Raw genomic sequence first — 20,089 nt, 5'->3', positions numbered from 1 at the left:
GGTAACACCTCCCCAGCCCACGTGTCCTTGTGTCACCATCTCCAGAGGAGACTGGTCCAAACACAGCACACCATCACCAACTGGAGGGGAACTGGAGCGTGTTAACAACATGACAGGGCCCTGAAAGGGCAGCCCAGCACTCCACTGATGCAGGAATTGCATCCACGAGCCAGCTATGTTATGTAGAAGGTCTCAGGTGTGAGAAAAATCATTCAGCATCACCACACCCTGTAAGAGCCTGAATGAGAGATGTGGGACTCCAGGCAGTCTCCAAAACGCAGTTTATTGTATCCAAGAGGTTACAGCAGTGCAGGGTTGTGGGTGACAGAGCTGTGCCCACAGCTGTCAGCTCCAGCTTCAGGCAGGCCTGGAGACCCTGAGTTTAGGTAGCAAATGCATTATATACTTTTCTTTTGGTTACAATGCATTATAGACTTTTCTTTGCTGAGCATCTTAATACAGCAGAACCAATCTATACCTTAACTATTATCTACAGCCTATCATAACTACTGTAATTATCATATTCATGTTACTATTCTCCAGTCACTCAAAGTTAGTACATTACAGTTTAAGCTAGAAGTTGTTTCTCAGTTTTCTTGCAGGGGAAAATTCTGGGACCCTTTTTCTACTTGCCACATTTGCTGACTTGTTTGCCTGTGCTGTCTTTATGCTTGGTAAAAATATCTTCTTGTTTGGGGTGGGTTTATCCTTTGCTCTAAGCCATAAAAACCCTTCTAACTAACACACCCTTTGCCTCCTTGGTTATCCAGTGAGACTGGCTCAGCAATTCTTTTCTTCTATATCGAAACTTGCTTCTATCTCCATTCCTTCTTCAGATTCTACATTCAAAAACTCTCTGCCAAGCACACATATCTGTGAGACTTTCTTGTCAAACTTTCTCAACAACACCTCATGAATCCAGCCCCATCCCCAGGCCAGGATCTCCCTTTGGGGCCGCCCTGGGGTGCAGGCTCACAGCTCCATCCCACCCTGTGCTCATGGAGCATTTGCAATGCACTGTGAGCACCCATAGACCACAGGCAGGGGATCCCAGCACTGATAATTCAGCAGCAAAGAAGCCAAGTGACACATCAGGGAGAGTTCTTTCTCCTACTGAATGATCTCCAGCTCATAAGCAGCAGTCTCCCATTGGAATGGCAGCACTTTTCCATGATATTTCACTTTCCAGTAGCTCTCCATATCTATTATTTACACCTGGACAGGCTGGAGCAGTGGGTCCATGGGAACCCTGTGAGGTTCAACCAGGCCTGGCAAGGTCATGGACCTGGATCAGGACAATCCCTGGTGCCAGCAAAGACCAGGGGATAGCCAGAGGTGGATGGATGGATGGATGGATGGATGGATGGATGGATGGATGGATGGATGGATGGATGGATGGCAGCTCTGTGGAAAAGAGAACCACTTTCTAGCTGAATTCCCATTTGCCAAAAGAGATCTGGGACATCAGTGACCTCTGTGCAGTCCTTCAGTTCCCAAAGGCTGACATTTATTCTTGGAAACAGAGCTCAGAGTTTCACATTTCAACTTATTGATTCAAGCTGTGGGAAACAAGAACAAAAGCATCAGATGCTGACTCAACCCTTTCCTAATTTTCTAGAATTTTTTTCAACTCTGGCCAATAAAGGACTTTGCAGCAGGTATGACAGAACAGGAAAGGATGCAGAAGGATGGAGGGAGGAATGAAGGGCATGCCGTGGTAGCTAAAAGAGGAGAAATTGAGATTACATATTAGGAAGAAATTCTTCCCAGTGAGGGTGGTGAGGCCCTGGCACAGGGTGCCCAGAGAAGCTGCAGCTGGCCCTGGATCCCTGGAAGTGCCCAAGGTCAACTTGGATGGGGTTTGGAGCAACCTGGGACAGTGGGAGGTGGAACAAGATTAGTCCTTAAGTCCCTTCCAACCCAAACCATTCTGAAAAGCCATGAATTAATGAACTTCCAAAGCCAGTACTATGGGAGCTGGGGGAGCTACAGGGGTGTTCTCTGTCACAATACCCTCACCAGGAGCTGCTCATTTAGGGCACAGCCAGTGCCAAAGGGCTGCAGGACAGTCTGGCCAAGCTGAGCCCATCAGTGACAGTGCCTACAAACAAATGTCCAACAGCAGCTGTGAGCAAGAAATGAGAACATGTGAGAGGAAAAGCCCTCCAGACCCTGAGGCCAGGGCAGAAGGAGGGGTTGGAGGTGCTCAGGCACCAGAGCAGAGCTTTTCCTGCAGCCCATGATGAGAACCATGGTGAGGCAGGATGTCCCCCTGCAGGCATGGAGGATGCCACACCAGAGCATGGCAACGTGTCCATAAGGAAGCTGTGCCTTCACAGAGAGCCTCAGCTGGAGCAGGATCTCTCTTTTTTGTAGACTGAAGCTCTGTGGCCCTAACACCCAGAACCATTGCTCACTCACACCATGCCCAGCCCTTGCCATTCAAGACCCACACAAGCTGTAATTCACCCCAAAGTCTCTGAGCAAACAGCCTCAGCCTCACCAGGACCTAAGATAATGCTCACATTCATGGTGGGGAAGCAGCCAGGACACAGACACTGCTCTGGGCTGTGGAACATGCATCAAACCAACCCCTACATCCTCCCACTCCCTCAGTCCCTTTGCCAACAGCTCAAGCTGGGCAGAGGGGATGGAGACAACCCAGGAGACACCAAAGGAGCCTTACAAGGGAAAACAAAAATAAATCCCAAATCCTGATTGAGCTTTTGGGCAGCTCATGCCACCAAGCACTGCCCAACTCAGGAAACTGAGCAGAAACTTCTGCCAGGGGTGGTGGTGGAGTCCCCATCCCTGGGTGTGTTTAACAAAGCCTGGATGTGGCACTGGGTGCCAGGGTTCACTTGAGGTGTTAGAGGTTGGACTCAATGATCTTGAAGGTCTCCTCCAACCTGGTAATTCAGAGAAAAAATTCAGAGAAAAAATTCAGAGAAACAGGACGTCCAAGTGCTACTCAAGAATGTCCCACAGATGCCCAGGCCATGTGTTGGTGTGTGGGTGGCCAGGCCGGTGAACACCAGTGTGCCAGCTCTGCCAGTGGGGTTCCAAGCCCTTGGATGGCTCAGGGCAGGCAGGAAGGCTCAGCCTGGGCTGGCAGCCGCCCGAGCAGCACCCGCTGCGGATCAGCAGCTCCCAGGCACTTCCAGGAGGCAGAGCCCTTCCAAGCAGCTCTCTGCAGGGTTTCCAGTAACAGCAAATGGGCAGCAGTGCCCCCACGGTGATTAATCATCCTCCTGGGATGCAGGGGATGGTTGTTGCCAGCCCTGAGTGCAGCTGGTGCTGCACCCACGCCGCGGCAGCCTCGCCGCTGGGGCACCCTCGCACCAACCGCGGCTGAGCAGGGGGCAGTGGGCACAGACCCTGAGAGAGTGGGCTGCAGCCTCATGCACGGTGTGGGTGGTGCTGTGAGGCTGTAAAATACTGGGATTTGGGGGGGAGTTCAAGGGGAAATGGGGGATATTTGCTGTCTGAATGTTTTCTGCTAAAACAAGCGCTGAAGGGATTTAGAACAACAGTGAAACGCTTGGTTACTGCAGGGATTCTGTCACACACACAGCAGCACTGTGGGAACTGCCTCTGAAAAGGAACAGGATTATCATGGAATCATTCAGGTGGGAGCAATCCTCCAAGACCATGGAGTTAACCCAGCATTGCCACCACTGACCATATCCCCACAGCCACATCCACACATGTGTTAAACCCCTCCAGGGACGGTGACTCCACCACTGCCCTTCACAGCCTATTCCACTGCCTGACCACAATTTCTGTGAATAAATTTTCTCCCATCTTGCCACATTCTTTCAGGGAGTTTAGAGAACAAGAAGGCCCTTCCTGAGCCTTTTTTCTTCAGGCTCAATGCTGTTTTTAGCACTGGGTAGAACACTGGATGCAGAACCACGTGCTGCACAGCACCATAGCCATGCCATGAGCTAGCACCACCAGCCTGGACATCCTATTGCAGGTGTCTTTGTTTTGTCACTATTCAGCAGGAAAAAGGTCCCTTGTACCTCAGGAACACTCCAGAAGCGCAGTTGGCTTGGCCTGAGCTCAAAGCAGCTGTAGCCCCACTCCTGAAGGGACCAGTCAGCTCACAGAGTGGTGGGGAGGGCAGGGACAGCAGGGCAGATGTGCCCAGTGCCAGGTTTGCCCTGGGCTGAGGCAGAACAGCTCATTTCACCAGTTCTGCCAATTCCCAGCCTGACCCTGTCAGATTCTGGTCACTCTGAGCTGGTTTTGTGAGGAACTCTGCTCTGCACTGATCAGTCAGGGATGGGACAGGCACCCACTGCCACCCTGATGTCAGACCCACTCTCCAGCTGGGCTCACCTGGCTGCTGCCCAGTGTCACAGACATCTTTTATCAAAAATCCTTTTCTTAGGATTGTTCCTCCTGAGAAGCTGAGAGGCCTCAGGAACAAAATGTAAACAATGGTTATCTGCTGCTGTGGAATGTAACAGGTGCATCTGTGATTGGCCCATGCTGGATGTTTTTAATTAATGGCCAATCACAGTCAGCTGGCTCAGAGAGAGTCCAAGACACAAACCTTTGTTATCATCTTCTTATTCTATCCTTAGCTAGCCTTCTGAGAAAATCCTTTCTATTCTTTTAGTATAGTTTTAATGTAATATATATCATAAAATAATAAATCAGCCTTCTGAAACAGGGAGTCAGATCCCTCATACTCGGACCCCTGTGAACACCGTCACATGCCAAGACTCTCAGGGCTCCAGGAGTGTCTTGGAGCTCGTCACATCACCATCCAACCTGTGTCCAGTGTCCCACTGGGAATCCTGGCTATCCACCCCTCCATTCCTCTCCCAATTTCTCCTCATCAGTTGATGCTGGCAAACCACAGACAGCCAAACTGACTGCAGCACCTGCAGCTACCACACCAGAGGACCCCACCACCAGTCCAGAGATCCCTCATTTCTAGACACAACACAGCCCAAGGGGTCAGAGGAGCCATTTCTGGCAGGCTCCAGCCCTGTCCAATGTGACCGTGTTCACAGGGGTCTCAGGTTGAGGGAAGAGTCAAGGATCTGACTCCATGTCTCAGAAGGCTTGGTTTATTATTTTATGATATATATTACATTAAAACTATACTAAAAGAATAGAAGAAAGGATTTCTTCAGAAGGCTGGCTAAGAATAGAAAAAGAATGATAACAAAGGTTCGTGGCTCGGGCTCTGTGTCTGAGCCAGCTGGGCTGAGATTGACCATTAATTAGAAACACCCAACAGTTCTTGGAATGTGCCCAAGGCAGGAGCTCCTGGTGCACCCACATGGGTGATGCTGGGGTCCCTGAGATGCCAGGACTTCTGGCCACCCTCCTCCTCCTGCCTGTGCTGCTGCCCAGCTCCACTGAGCAGACCCTGCTGCTCCTGCTCTCAGCATGCCTAGAAAGCAGCACTCTCCCACACGTCAGAATAATCTCAGGAAAGAGTAAAAGGATTTAGGGCTTGCTCAGCTCAGCCCTGCTAAACCCATTTCTGCAGAGAAGGGATTATCCCAGTGCCAGCACCAAGACAAGGACTCAGCAGGAGCAGCTGCAGAAGGAACACTGCTGGGGCTGGAGGGGGTTTGCTGCAGAGCATCCTCCCCACCCTGGGGGTCCCTGCCCCTCTCTGCAGGCACAGGCAGCCCCCAGGAAGCCACAGAGTGTCGCAGACATCTTTTCATGTAAAATCCTTCTCTTAGGATTTTTTCTCCTGAGAAGCCTCAGGAACAAAATGTAAACAATGGTTATCTGCTGCTGTGGAATGCAACAGGTGCATCTGTGATTGGCTCATGTGGTTGTTTCTGATTAATGGCCAATCACAGTCAGCTGGCTTGGACTCTCTGTCCAAGCCACAAGCCTTTGTTATCATTCTTTCCTATTCTATTCCTAGCTAGCCTGCTGATGAAATCCTTTCTTCTATTCTTTTAGTATAGTTTTAATATAATATATATCACAAAACAATAAATCAAGCCTTCTGAAACATGGAGTCAGATCCTCATCTCTTCCCTCATCCTGGGACCCCTGCAAACACCATCACCCAAAGCTGTGCCACTGATGCCACCAATGCCACCCAGCATCCCACCTGCTGGGGACAACACCACTGCCCACCAGGGCAAGGCTCCTGGGGGCTACACAGGGATCTCTGCCTCTTCTTCTCCCCTTGGTACACAGCTGGGAACTACTCCAAATCCAGCAGGAAGAGGCAAGGACAGCCTGAGGACACCACATGCCCCAGCCCATGCATCCAGTGATGGCTAGGAGAGCTGAGCTCTGCCAGTCCAAACAGCAAGGGGCACAGCTGCCATATCCCCCTACATTTTGGCTCCTTTCTCTCTTTCTTCCCTGGATGCAAAGACTCAGGAGAGGGCCAAGAGATTCCCTGAGCAGCCACCTCAGCTCACCCATTCAGCCACGTGGATCCCAGCCAGGGCTCAAGGAGCAGCCAGGACTCAAAACCACCACAGGAGTGGGGGCAATGTTGTTGTCTTATATAGCAAAAGTTCTGTCATCTTATATATCAATAGTTCCACTATCATTATAGTGCAAGGATTCCATATCACCAGTTTCACACCTTCTCAATATTTCTTGCAGGCAGCTCCTCTAAACACTGACTGTTCCTGATCCTTGCAGCAACCAACACCAGATCCCACCAATCCACTCTTTTATACCACTGCTCTTATTGGCTACAGGTGTGGCCTGTTAACATCAGGCCTGCTCCTAATCTTTAGTAATTGGTCCAGCTGGAATTCATTGGGGGATAAGATTACATTCTATACCTCCTTCATTTACCCACACTGTGTCCCCCTACAAAGTCACACACACAGCATGAACCAGCAGAGAGAGACAAGGGTGCCACAGGCTCAGGGCAGTGATGGCCTCGTGTCCCCTCCCCTCCAGGGCTCCCACTCCATCCCAGCACACAGAACAGGCACTGAGCACTGTGACACTGCTGCTGTCACACAGAGCCAAGGAGCCACGGGTCCCCCTGCACTGAGATGGGAGCAGCAGCACCTCAGGCACACCAAGGATGGGCTCCTGCTCCATGGTCACCTCCTCACTGCCCATCACACCACAGGCTCTGGGGTGCAACGGGCAGTGCTGCCCAAAGGAGATAAAGTTTTCCAGCAGCAGCAACAGCACAAGTTCCAGGAGTGCCACTAAACCTTTGGTGTGGGAATCCACAAAATCAGAGGGTTTTGGGAAAGCTGCAAAAGGCAGACCCCAGAGATACCAGAACTGTGATTAGAGCTAAGCAGCAGCCATGAGATTGGTCAGCAGAAAAATTATTTAAACCGTAGAAAAGCAAGGACAAATAGAACAATGGTCTGTGTATTAACGCTTGTCTAGAATAACTCTCTAAGCTACAGAAAACTTTATCTAGCAAGATATTAGAAAGATTGACGCTTAATAATGGAGCTCTGTGCATTGTGTTTTAATACAAGCAGGTATTGTATTCAAAATAAGCAAGCATTTTTTAACCAAAGGTACATGTGCTTATAGTGGTTGGATAGAACTACTGTCAATGTGCTTTTGCTTTGAGTGGTTGGTCAAAAAACTTATAAAGTGAGTTGGAACATTGAGTTCTTAGTCTGCTGCCTGGGATGTGAGCTGGTGGCAACTTCCCATTGTCATAACCATGTTTTGAGACTGATGCTGGAAAATCAAACAGCTCAAGGCACGTTCCACAGCCACCCCATCCCGTTCGTGATTTGTACACAGCCCCAGCCAGCATCACTTTGGGCAAAATTAAACCCTAAATAATTACAGAACAGCTGATTTTGATTCTTTTTTAACATGTTGCCATGAATTAGACTCCAGTTAATTGATATTAACTGCACTCAGTGTGGTGGATCAATGGTGCTGGTGATCAGGGATATTGATGATCATGGAGCAGGAGAACTGCACGGTAAAAGGGAACATCACCTGGGATAAAATATTCAGGGGAAACAAAAGAAAAAGCCACAGGGGCACAGGAAGAGAGGACAGAGGTGTCCCAGGTAGCCTCACTGCACAGGAAGTGCATTTCTGGAAAAATCCCAGCTTTACAGAGACAGGGCAACTGAGAGTGCTGGCTTAGGAAGGACATGGAATAGAGATGACATTGTTGAGAGAGAGATGGAACTAGAAACAAGTTTCAGCAAGTTTCAAACTATGGCCTTGCAAAAAAGAACATATTTTAGATATTTTAGAGAATTAGAACTATGAAAGATCCATTGTAGCAAGACCACATGGAGTAAAAATATAGGTGATTGGTGTTAGAAGAATTAGCAGCATTGTGTGGCAAAAGCTAAGAGGCTGAAAAACCTCTTATAAGATATTGTAACCAGGAAATTGGTTGGCTTCTGATAGAATGATGTTGAGTTTTACATCTCTTATGTCTCACCCTTCAACAAGACTGAAAATGGAATAAAATCTTTTTAAACACCTCTCAGTTGCCCTGTCTCTGTAAAGCTGGGATTTTTCCAGCAGTCCATGTGTCCAGTTCCTGTGGGTAGCACCCAAGGGCTGGCAGTGGGTGCCACCACGCTGGGCACGACATGGCAGCTCAGGCAGGTGGTGGCAAAGGGAAGGTGAGGAACAGCAGGAGCACCCCTGCTTCCATGGCCTGAGCATCCCTGGCACTCATGGCACCAGCATCCCCACACCCATGCCCTGAGCATCCCTAAATTCACAGCCAAGGCATCCCTGGCACCCATTGCAAGAACATCCCGACACCCATGGCCTGAGCATCCCTAAATTCATGGCCCAGGCTCCTCTGGCACCCCCATGGCATGAGATCCCCACACTCATGGCCTGAGCATCCCAAACTCACAGCCCAGGCATCCCTGGCACCATGGCCTGAGCATCCCCACACCCATGGCATGAGCATCCCTAAATTCACAGCCAAGGCATCCCTGGCACCCACTGCAAGAGCATCCCTAAATTCACAGCCCAGGCATCCCTGGCACCATGGCCTGAGCATCCACACACCCATGGCATGAGCATCCCTAAATTCACAGCCCAGGCACCCCTGGCACCCTGCCCTGAGCATTCCCAGCCCATGCTCACCCCCATTCTCCCTGCACCCCATGGCACCCACTGGGCAGTGCCAGGAGGAACTGGGCTGGTTTAGGGCTGAAGGGTGGCATTTTGCCAGCCTGTTCCCACAGACCATGGGGAGGGCTGACTGGTCACTCCCAGGACAGCTGTGCCCACAGGGTGACGCACAGCTGAGTCACCAGGACCTGCCAGCCCTCGCTGTGCCCATGTCCCTCAAACACACATTGCCTGAGGCTGCCCAAGCACAGCACCCACACCCAAACACAAGGGACCCCAGCCCATCCCACACAGACAGATCCCAGATCCCACAGGGAAAGTGAAGGGAAACTCAGCCTGAAAAGCTCAAAAAACACTGAGCAGCAGTTGGGTCAAAACCTGGGGTATCCACCTCATTAAAACCAGAGCTGGGGCAGGTGCAGGGGCCTGGGAAGGCTGGGGTTGTGCAAAGCCCACACAAAACACCTGAGCTGCTGTGGTGACCTGCCAGGATGAAGCCAGAAGGGCAAACAGCTCCTTAAGCAAATGTATTTGTTCCTGGGCTGACATTGGTGTGTAAATCGATTGTAAAGAGACTCAGGCTGGAAATGAGAAGGTCACTGGAGGGTATGTCCTAGAGAGGCCCTTCAACAAGGATTACAGGCAGGAGAGACAAAACTGCTCCAAGAAGGAGCTGGAGCAGTGTCTGCAAGGGTGACAAAGCATCTGTGTGACACAGGGGCAGGACAGAGCCACCTGAGGCAACCCAAGCTCAGTGAGGCACTGCCAGAAGGGCCAGGGGTGGCATCAGCACCACACTGCTGGGGATGGCCAGGCCCAGTGAGGGGTGGCAGACACTTTGGGAGATCCTGGACACCCCCAGTGGGCAGAGGAACCCCCATACCTGCAGCAAACACCCCTCCAGTCTCTACATCACACACAGGACAGCTGAGAACACTCCCTTGGGACTGCCTGGAGAGGGGAAGCAGGACACAGAGATGCTGAGAGCCACACTCTCACTGTCCCTTGGGTGGCTGCTCTGCTGTGCTCTGCTGCCACACCATGCCCTGCCCACCCTGCTGAGGACCAGGACATCACCAGGGCACTGCTGTGTCCTCAGTCCCACTGCAGGAGCTGTGGGAACCATCCAGCCTCCCTGGGCCTCACAATTTAATGTCCATCAAAGCCACTCCAAAACCTGACAGCCAGCTAGGCCAAGGGCAAAGTCCTGCAAATGGATCAGGGCAATTCCCAGGGCCAGCACAGACTGGGGCATCTCATGTGGTTGTTTCTAATTAATGGCCAATCACAGTCAGCTGGCTTGGACAGGGAGTCTGAGCTACAAGCCTTTGTTATCATTCTTTTTCTATTCTTAGCCACCCTTCTGATGAAATCCTTTCATCTATTCTTTTAGTATAGTTTTAATGTAATATATATCATAAAATAATAAATCAGCTTTCTGAAACATGGAGTCAGATCCTCATCTCTTCCCTCATCCTCAGACCCCTGTGAACACCACCACACCTCAACAGCATCAGACAGAGGTGAGCAGCTACAGTTTGTCTCCTTGCCTACCTGACACATCTCTCCACCAGAAAATGGTCTGCTAGGAATAACAGGGGCCACTCTCCAAGGAGCTCCCAGCAGCCAGAAAGGCTGAACAAAGTCACCTGTGCCCTGGTGTTGAACACCACCACCCTGAGCCTGCACAGCCAAAATGATGAAGCTGGAAGTCAAGCCCCCATGGAAGTGAACCTCCCCTTCTGTGCTGGTGCAGCTGGAATGGACCTGCTCCCAGGTCTGAAGTATTTACTGGGCCTCCCAAAGCCTGCAGAGATGGGCTGAGCTGACAGGCTGAGAGACACAAGTTGGGATCTGAAGATTTCAGTTCCCAGAGGCAATTCATGGAGCAGACAGCTGTGTTACATAACCCAGTGCTGGAGACACAGGAGCACTGCCACTGGAGGGATGCCGTGCTCAGAGAAGAGGAATGGCACAGAACCCCTCCTGACCACTCCAGGGAAACAGCAAATGTGATTTCATTGCTTGCTGGCTGTGAGATGTTGCAGTGTTCCTGCTGCTCTGCTCCTGGCTGCTGCACTGGCATGGGGTCCACTTGGGGCTGCAAAGGCCACTCATGGCCTAAAAGCACAATCATCTATTTAAAAAGTCTGAGATCTGCAGCGAACAAGATGTGCTGACATTCCCATGACTTCCAGAAGCATCCAGGACCTTGGAAGTGCTCCTGCTTTTGTTTTACAGTGTTCCTTTGCCTTGGTATTGTGGAGAATTGAGTTTGTTCATCAAGAATTGTTTGGACAGGAAGAGAGGAGCCACACATTGATCTGAAATCAGTGATTTGTGGCATTGGCCACCTCCTCTGGGATGTGGCCTGCACCAAGGACCAAGCAGGAGCAGCTGATGGCAGTGCCAGGAGCAGCAACAGCCGCAGCACTCACCAGGAAGGATTTTAGGAATGGGTTTACCAGGAGCTGTGACTTAAACCTGGTGTGATGGCCCCAGCCCAAGGAGGAACACAGCCCCTCAGGTTTCCAAGCCCACCCAGTCCCAACATGACCCTGCCCACTGGGTGGGGAGACCCTCCAGTGCCCCTCAGCCAGACTGAACCTGCTGGAACCACAGGCTGTCACCTGCCTGCCTCAGAGCAAAGCCAGCCAGCTCCCCACCCACTGGGCTCCAAAATAAACCCTGGCAGCAGGGGCAAGGCAGATCCAAAAGCAGTCTGTGCAGCCAGGAGAGGGATCAGCAGGAAGGGAAGGATGAGCCCCTCCATGGATCCTGCACCTCCGCACGCTGGGCAGGTCCAGGTCTCACACAGACACAAATCCAGGTCTCACACAGACACTGGACCTCACCTGATCCTGCAAACAAAGAACACCAAGGGGCTGCATCTGCCTGAGCACAGCCACCTAAAAAGCAGATTCCAGTGGGATTGTGCCCATGGAGTCCTGTCACAGACATCTTTTATGGAAAATCCTTTCCTTAGAGTTTTTTCTCCTGAGAAGCTGAGAGGCCTCAGGAACAAATGCAAACATTGATTATCTGCTGCTGTGGAATGCAACAGGTGCATCTGTGATTGGCCCATGTTGCAGGTTTCCAATTAATGGCCACTCACAGTCTGGCTGTCTCGGACAGAGTCCGAGCCACAAACCTTTGTTATCATTCTTTCCTTTTCTATTCTTAGCCAGCCTTCTGATGAAATCCTTTCTTCTATTCTTTTAGTATAGTTTTAATGTAATATATATCATAAAATAATAAATCAAGCCTTCTGAAACATGGAGTCAGATCCTCATCTCTTCCCTCAACCTGAGACCCCTGTGAACACGGTCACAGAGTCCCTCTCTCCCATCACTGACCCTGAGAATGCACCTACTCACCAGCAGCCACCACACACCTCTGCATCCATCCCTGCAACAGCAACCCCAAGCACTGCCCAAACATCTCCCAGACCACCAGCCCACTCTGGTCCATCTAAAGCCCCATCCCAAAGTCCTCCAGCTCCAGGAGGGACCTGCTGGTGGTGTTGAAGGAGTTTTTATCTGTGATGGAAAAGCTACACCCACACCAACCCAAGCTGCACAGCACATGTGCCTCCAGACAAGGATAAGAAGTCCGTGACATTCTCTTATTTCCTGTAGGAACATTTCCCCTCATTGCATCTTCCACATGATGCTAAAGTACTTGGAGATCACTAAGAATAAGCAGGGTGCTGTTCCAGCATCCCAAATCCCTGCAGGGAGCAACATCTTGCCCTGATGTCCATCCCAGGTGTCACTCCCTGCCCTGTTAAACAGCAAACCCCAGTGAGCACATCCCAGAATTAGCCTCTCACAACCTACATTTTGGTGTCCTTTGTCTCCATCCCACTGCCATGCCTTGTGGGAACGTGTTTCTGAATTTCCAAATTAATCTCAATAAATTCACAGCCCTGGGTTACCAATCTGCATTAATGAGCAGGTTCTCTGTGGGTTCAGGAGCACAGGAGGGTGGAGGTGAGGCTGCCAGCACAGACAATGCCCTGGCAGAGCAGAGGTGGCCACCAGAATGGTCCAAGGGCTGAGACAAGGGGCAGTGGGGTCAGATTGGACATGGGGAAGGAATGTCAGACTGTGAGGGTGAGGAGGGGCTGGCAAAGGCTGCCCAGAGAAGATGTGGAAGTGCTCAAGAGCACATTGGACAGGGCTTGGAGCAAATGGTCCACTGGTGTAGATTTAAGGTGTCCCTGCCCATGGATGATCTCTGAAGCTCTCTTCCAACCCAAAGCACTCTGTGATTCTGAGTCTGTCCACTGCTGAGCCCTACCACACCTCCTGAGCACACCACAATGCCACAAATCACTGCTTTCAGATCAATGTGTGGCTCCTCTCTTCCTGTCCAAACAATTCTTGATGAACAAACTCAATTCTCCACAATACCAAGGCAAAAGAATGCTGTAAAACCAGGAGCACTTCCAAGGTCCTGGATGCTTCTGGAAGTCATGGGAATGTCAGCACATCTTGTTCACTGCAGATCTCAGACTTTTAAATAGATGATTGTGCTTTTAGGCCATGAGTGGCCTTTGCAGCCCCAAGTGAACCCCATGCCAGTGCAGCAGCCAGGAGCAGAGCAGCAGGAACACTGCAACATCTCACAGTGAGAGCACAGGGCCTGGAGGATGATTGAGCAACAGCCTGAGACATAGGAACTCCCTTGAGAAAATCCCTCAATTCCAGGCTTGGCCAAGGAAATTTTAGCTGAGGAGCAGCTGCCAGGAGAGGGGAGCCTGAGATAATTTAGGAGAGCCATTCCTTTAAAGTAATTACAAAATCCACTGATTTGACATGGATGAAGGGTAATGTGTGTGTGGGGACCCTACTGGGACCTCCAAGCAGAACTCCACAAGCAGGCATGGAATTGCACTGGCAAGTGAGAAATGGATGGGAAGAGGGTAGATGAGCAGAGGGGACCTGGTCTCACCTTTCCAGCCTCTATAAATTACACAAGCAGTGCTCAGCCCATGGAAGCAACACCTCTGCCAAAATGAGGGCTACAGTGGCCTGGAGCATCCAACACCCCAGTGACACCAGCATGATGATGGAGGGGGACAGAGGGGACCCACCTGGGCTCAGTGTCACCCTGAGGGTGGAGCTTGGGGCAACAGAGCTGTTCCAGGGCTGCCCCTCAGCAGGTGAGCCTGGGCAGGCTCCAACACACCCTGCAGGGCTCAGCCCTCAGATCCAGCCATTCCACAGTAAGGGCTGTGCAGACACTGGAGCTGGAAAGCCTCTGCTGGCCTCACCACCCCCCAGCCAGCTCTGGGGACCACAGCATGCACAGTTCTAACACTGCCAGATCCCCCAGACACCCAAATGCTGACACCCTTTGGGTGCTCAAATCCCCAACTCCAGCTCCTGGCAGCAAACCTTTTCTCTGGAAGGAAGAGATCTGGAAGGGATAAACTCTTTGACCAGACAGCAATAAATTGTCCCCAGGACAGAGATGCACGGTTCCAGCTGCCACCTCTGGCTCAAACAGGAGCTGTGACATTTGTGGGCCCAAGCAGGTGACACTTGGTCTGTTCTGCTTTATCCACTCTTTGGGATAAGGATCCACTCCTCTTTCCCAGGCAGCCCAGGGCAAGACAACCAGCACAGAAACAGCCACTGCTCTTGCCAGCCTCCACACTGCCCCAGCCTTGCAGAAATCCCCTCACTGGGCTCTCACCACCTCTCCAGCTCTCAAAGCCACCACTCAGTCACCAGGCCAGCCCAAGCCCTCCCTCAGCACCACCTGCAGACCCAGGGGACTGTGCCTGGCCCCAGCCACCCACCAGGGCACACAGGACACACAGGACACACGGGGCCCACTCACTTTCATCGGGGTTGGGGGAAGCCAGAATGGCACTGTGCTTCCTTTTCACTTCTTCCACATTCTCCGAGATTTTATCAATGAAGCCTCGAATTTCTTCCACCTGTGAAGTGAGACAACAAGACAGGTGGTCTGTGACAGAACCTGGACTCTTGGAAAGTGAAGGGATTATTATACCCTATTCCAAAGCAGCCATGACATGTCTGAATCACAGCAAACATCCTCCTGGATAAATATTTTCCAGTTTGGAACTGTGGAATCAGCCCTTCTTCATCCCACCAGCCAGCTCTGAGTCACAGCAGTGTAATACAGACTGTATGTCCTGGATTCTTTGTGATACACTGAGAAACTTCTGGGATTTATATAAATCAGCAGCAGAATGATCCCCAGACTCTGTGCCACTGGCAGAGCACTGCTGAGACTGCACAAGCCAGGTAGTGCTCAGACCCCATGGCTCCTTCTCCATAAAAAAGCTCCAGAAATGCCCAATTTGATCCTCACCCCTCATTCCAACAAGGCCACATTTTCCAAAAGATCCATTCTGGCATTTTCTCATTTGTGAGAAACTTCTGGGATTTATATAAATCAGCAGCAGAATGATCCCCAGACTCTGTGCCACTGGCAGAGCACTGCTGAGACTGCACAAGCCAGGCTGGTGATGGCTCAGTCTCCCATGGCTCCTTGCTCCACAAAAAAGCTCCAGAAATGCCCAATTTGATCCTCACCCCCCATTCCACATTTTCCCAAAGATCCATTTTGGCATTTTCCCTGTCCTTCTGTGCTACAGCAAGACACCAGCACTGCCCAAGAGGGGAAACCTCTCCTGTGCTCTCCACCTGCCAGGCTGCTCACCCTCTAACTCAGCCTTCTCCTTGGGCTCACACCACTCCTTTGCTCATCTTCCTCCACCTGCACATCAGATTTATCCCAGTTCCCACTCCATTGCCTGCACAGATCCATTTTAACACCCCCCACACACATGCCATGCTAAGGGTGTGCTAAAAATCAGCAAGCAGATCTTACAGCCACCCACATGCCAGAAGACAACCTCTTGTTTGGGAACAGGAGGCACAAAATTAAATCCATGATCCATGCAGAGACTGCTGCTCTGCTCTGCAGAGGTGCTCTGGGGAAAGGCCTGAGAGCTGGGTGTGAGGCTTCCCTGCTCCCATGGCCTGGGTTCTGGAGGAGCAGGGAAACATCCACAGGGCAGCACAGCCTCAGGTGTGCAAGGATGTTCAGCACTCAGCACAACCCTGAGCATCAGCTGAGCAGCACCAGGACCTTCATCCCCATCCCCAGTGGGCACAGGGAGCCTGGAGCATCCACAACCCACCCTGGTGCCAGCAGAAAGGTCTGAAGCAGCCTCAAAGCCACACTGGAGGAACAAAGCTCTCACCTGCTCAAAGAACTCATCCATGAAACGGTCCCGGTCCACACTGACGGTGACTTCATCATCATCATCACTGTCCTTGGCCTGAAACAACACGGAGAGAGAGAGGCATCAGCCAGGGCTTCCTGCAGAGCTCCCAGCCCTATTTCAGAGCTCCTGTGAGGAACCTTCCCCTTCTCCTGTGCTGACCTGCTCCAAGGAGCTGGGGCAGAGTGGGGAACGCCCCAGGCACTGCCACTCCAAGCCCCCAGGACTCTGGGAGAGCAGAGAACAGCCACATCCAGCTGGGAGGGATGGCCAAAACACCACAGCAGCCATGGCACAGCATGGACACAGCCAAGGACACCCCACAGCCAAGGAGGGGGAGCTCCCAGGGCACCCTGTGTGAGCTCACCAGCTCTGCAAGGAGCAGGAATGGGAAACAGCACAGATTCCACCATGGGAAACACCAGGGTGGGGTGGGAAAGCACGAGGCAGGGAAATGATGGAAAACATGAGGGATGCTGGACTGGGAAACACAGGGAATGCTGTGATGGGAAAAGATGAGGGATGCTGTGATGGGAAACACAAGGAATGCTGCCATGGGAAAGCACAAGGAATATTGGACTGGGAAAACAAGAGGGATGCTATCATGAGAAAAATGAGGGATTCTGTGATGGGAAACACAAGGAATGCTGTGATGGGAAAACAAAAGGAATGCTGCCATGGGGAAACCCAAGGAATATTGGACTGGGAAACACAAGGAATATTAGACTGGGAAAGCACAATGAATGCTGGACTGGGAAAACAAGAGGGATGCTGTGATGGGAAAACAAGAGGGATGCTATAATGGGAAAAATGAGGGATGCTGTGATGGGAAAACATGAGGGATGCTGTGATAGGAAAACACCAGGAATGTTGTGATGGGAAAACACAAGGAATGCTGCCATGGGAAAACACGAAGGATGCTGCCATGGGAAACACAAGGAATGTTGGACTGGGAAAGCAAAAAGAATGCTGGACTGGGAAAACAAGAGGGATGCTGTGATGGGAAAGCACGAGGGATGCTGTGATAGGAAAACACGAAGGATGCTGCCATGGGAAACACAAGGAATGCTGGACTAGGAAAACAAGAGGGATGCTGCCATGGGAAAGCACGAGGGATGCTGTGACAGGAAAACATGAAGGATGCTGCCATGGGAAACACAAGGAATGCTGCCACAGGAGAAAGCCTGGGCGATGCCATGATGGGAAAACACGAGGGATGCTGTCATGGGAAACATGAGGGATGCTGTCACAGGAAACACAAGGAATGCTGCCACGGGAGAAAGCAGGAGGGAAGCTGCAGTGGGAAACACGAGGAAAGCTGCACTAGGAAGTGAGAGATGCTGCAATGGGAAAAAACATGAGGAATGCCATGTCAGGAGAACATAAGGGATGCCATGATGGTAAACACAAGGGATGCTGTGATGGGGAAATAAAAGGAGTGCTGCAGAGTGCAGGAAAGGTGGGAGCAAACAGATAAGACAGCAGAACTAGTAAAGTCACAGCAGGCAAATGAGGGGTTGTCCTTGTCTGCAGAAGCATGTGTGTCATTGTCACCAGAGATGAAAACACCTCCTGTCCCAGCAAGGCGGGGGCTGCAAGCTCTCAAGGGAAGGAAAAATTACAGTCCTGCACATAAGGAGACATTTAAAAGATTATCATCCAAAGCAGTTACACGACGGAGGGAAATGGAAAATTAACAGGTTGGGAAAGTTTCCTCTCACTCCATCTTTACAAGAGAGAAGAAGCCAGTGGAATGGAGATTTATTAAAACTGGACTGCCTCTGCTCATCTCATGATGATTGCAGTTACACACCACCCCATGGCCCCTCTGCATTCTGCAGAGAGACAGCCACTACAGACTCCAGAGAGAGCCCTCTTACTTAGAAATATGCCAGATAAAATATCCATCCTACCCCCTAAAATTGTCTTTCCACCCTACAGTGACTGACTTGGGTGGAATCATCTGCAGAACTCAGCTTTCAGCCTTGCCACCACTTGTGGCACTTTTTGCCTGGGTAACTAATGGAATAAATCACATGGACTCCATTTTCTTCATGGTGGAAAAATCCCCCTCTTTATTCACATAACTCCTTTATATACAGTTTTACAGACCTCGTGTGTGACTCCAATTGGTCAGTAGCTTTCTTGTTAATTAATTATTGGTCAGTAACAAATTGTTACCCTCTATTGATTGGTCTCAAACACACTCAAATCCCCAGCGTGTACATACAGGAAAAGTTTGTGAGAGATACTTTTCATTTTTCTATCTAAGGTGTAAAAACAGTTTATACAGGTACAAGTTGTCTTTCACCCAGGAACAGATTGTTATGTTAACAAACTGCTCACACCAGGATTGCTTTCACATGGGAACTTGGAAAGAGCCTGACAAGGCCAGCCACTGATTTTAGGAGGGAAGGTTTGATTTTATGAAGCCTTTCTTTATGATTTTTCTACCTCACTACAACAGGTAACTCACTCCCACACAGTTATCCCATTCATGGTTACCTTTGTGATCAGAGAGCTCCCCCAATTCTGGTGAAAATCTCACCCTAACAAGGAAGAGCAGCCATGGTGCTGCTCTTACCCATCACTCCATGGGCACAGAAAACTGTGCCCTAAAGTCTGAAATTGTGCCCCTTTGTGGCACAGCCACTGAGGCCAGGAGCTGCTGGCACAGTGAGGCTGGGGCATGGCCAAAGCTCCAGCCTGGGGATGGGCTGGTCCATTTAAATCCCTCCAGTGATGGTGACTCCACCACTGCCCTGCACAGCCTGCTCCTGGCTGTGACAACCCCTCCATGAAGACATTTTGCTTAATATCCAACCTAAACCTTCCCTGGAGCAGCTCGAGGCCATTTCCACTTGATAACCTGGGAAAAAAGAGTGACCCTCACCTGGCCCCACCCTCCTGTCAGGGAGCTGTAGAGAGTTAAGAAGGTTCCTCCTGAGCCTCCTTTTCTCCAGGCTGAGCTGCCCCAGCTCCCTCAGCCCCTCCTGGTGCTCCAGACCCTTCCCCAGCTCTGTTCCCTTCTCTGGACATGCTCCAGCCCCTCAATACCTTCCTGCCCCATGGTTTGAGGTGCCTCAGCAGTGCCCAGCCCAGGGACAGTCACTGTACTGGTGCCACTGGCTCCCTGTGTGCTGGGACAGGCTGAGGCTGCACAGTCCCTGCATTTTTAACTTGAAGCTTTTTGCTTCCAAAATTCTGCAGTTTGCTCCCAGCAGGTGCACACAGCCTCTCCCAATCCCTTCAGCAGTGTCAGTGCAGCATGGAGAGCCAGAGCACAGCTCAGGCTTGGGCAGAGCTGGGTACAGGAGCACATCCAACCCTCCCACACCTCCCTGGAGCCAGGGGCAGGGTTTGGCCATGAGCTCTTTTAAATCCTTCCTGTGTGCCAGTGCCACCAGGCAGCCCAGTCCCTCCCCTGGCCGGTGTCACCACTGCTCCAAACTGCTGGGGAAGATGAAACAGGAAAGCCTTATAAATATGATTGTCTGGCAAAAGATTTTGAGAATATGGAAACTATAAGTGAGATTGAAATGAAAGCAAGCTTTGAGATCCCTCAGTTACTGAACAACTGGAAAACAATGGTGTGGCTGCTGAAGGTGATCCCCTTTTGATGGAACAACACCCTCTGCTTGCAGACAGGCCCAAGGGTCAGAGCAGACCCTGCAGCTTGGCAGAAGGGGCCCAAAGAGGAGTTTTTAGGGTTTAAAATGTAACACAGTGTGATAATGTAGTGATTCTTATAGGCTGTATGTACATGCTGTA

The 20,089-nt window shown here is 50.9% G+C and overlaps 1 protein-coding gene across 1 annotated transcript in view; it reads right to left on the bottom strand.

The window, feature by feature from the left end:
* Positions 1-20,089, bottom strand: part of STX1A (syntaxin 1A) — a 71,719-nt gene that overhangs the window by 35,531 nt on the left and 16,099 nt on the right. Inside the window, exons 2-3 of the mRNA XM_064729446.1 lie at positions 16,298-16,375; positions 14,902-15,001 (exon numbers count right to left, since the gene is read on the bottom strand). Of these exons, the coding sequence (XP_064585516.1) occupies positions 14,902-15,001; positions 16,298-16,375 (178 nt within the window). The remainder of the gene's footprint in view (positions 1-14,901; positions 15,002-16,297; positions 16,376-20,089) is intronic.

Source organism: Zonotrichia leucophrys, chromosome 19 (genome assembly GCF_028769735.1).
Source record: "Zonotrichia leucophrys gambelii isolate GWCS_2022_RI chromosome 19, RI_Zleu_2.0, whole genome shotgun sequence".
In the NCBI taxonomy this organism is placed as follows: domain Eukaryota; kingdom Metazoa; phylum Chordata; class Aves; order Passeriformes; family Passerellidae; genus Zonotrichia; species Zonotrichia leucophrys.
The sequence above is the reverse complement of the archived record's forward strand: the minus strand, read 5'-3'. Positions and strand labels throughout refer to the sequence as shown.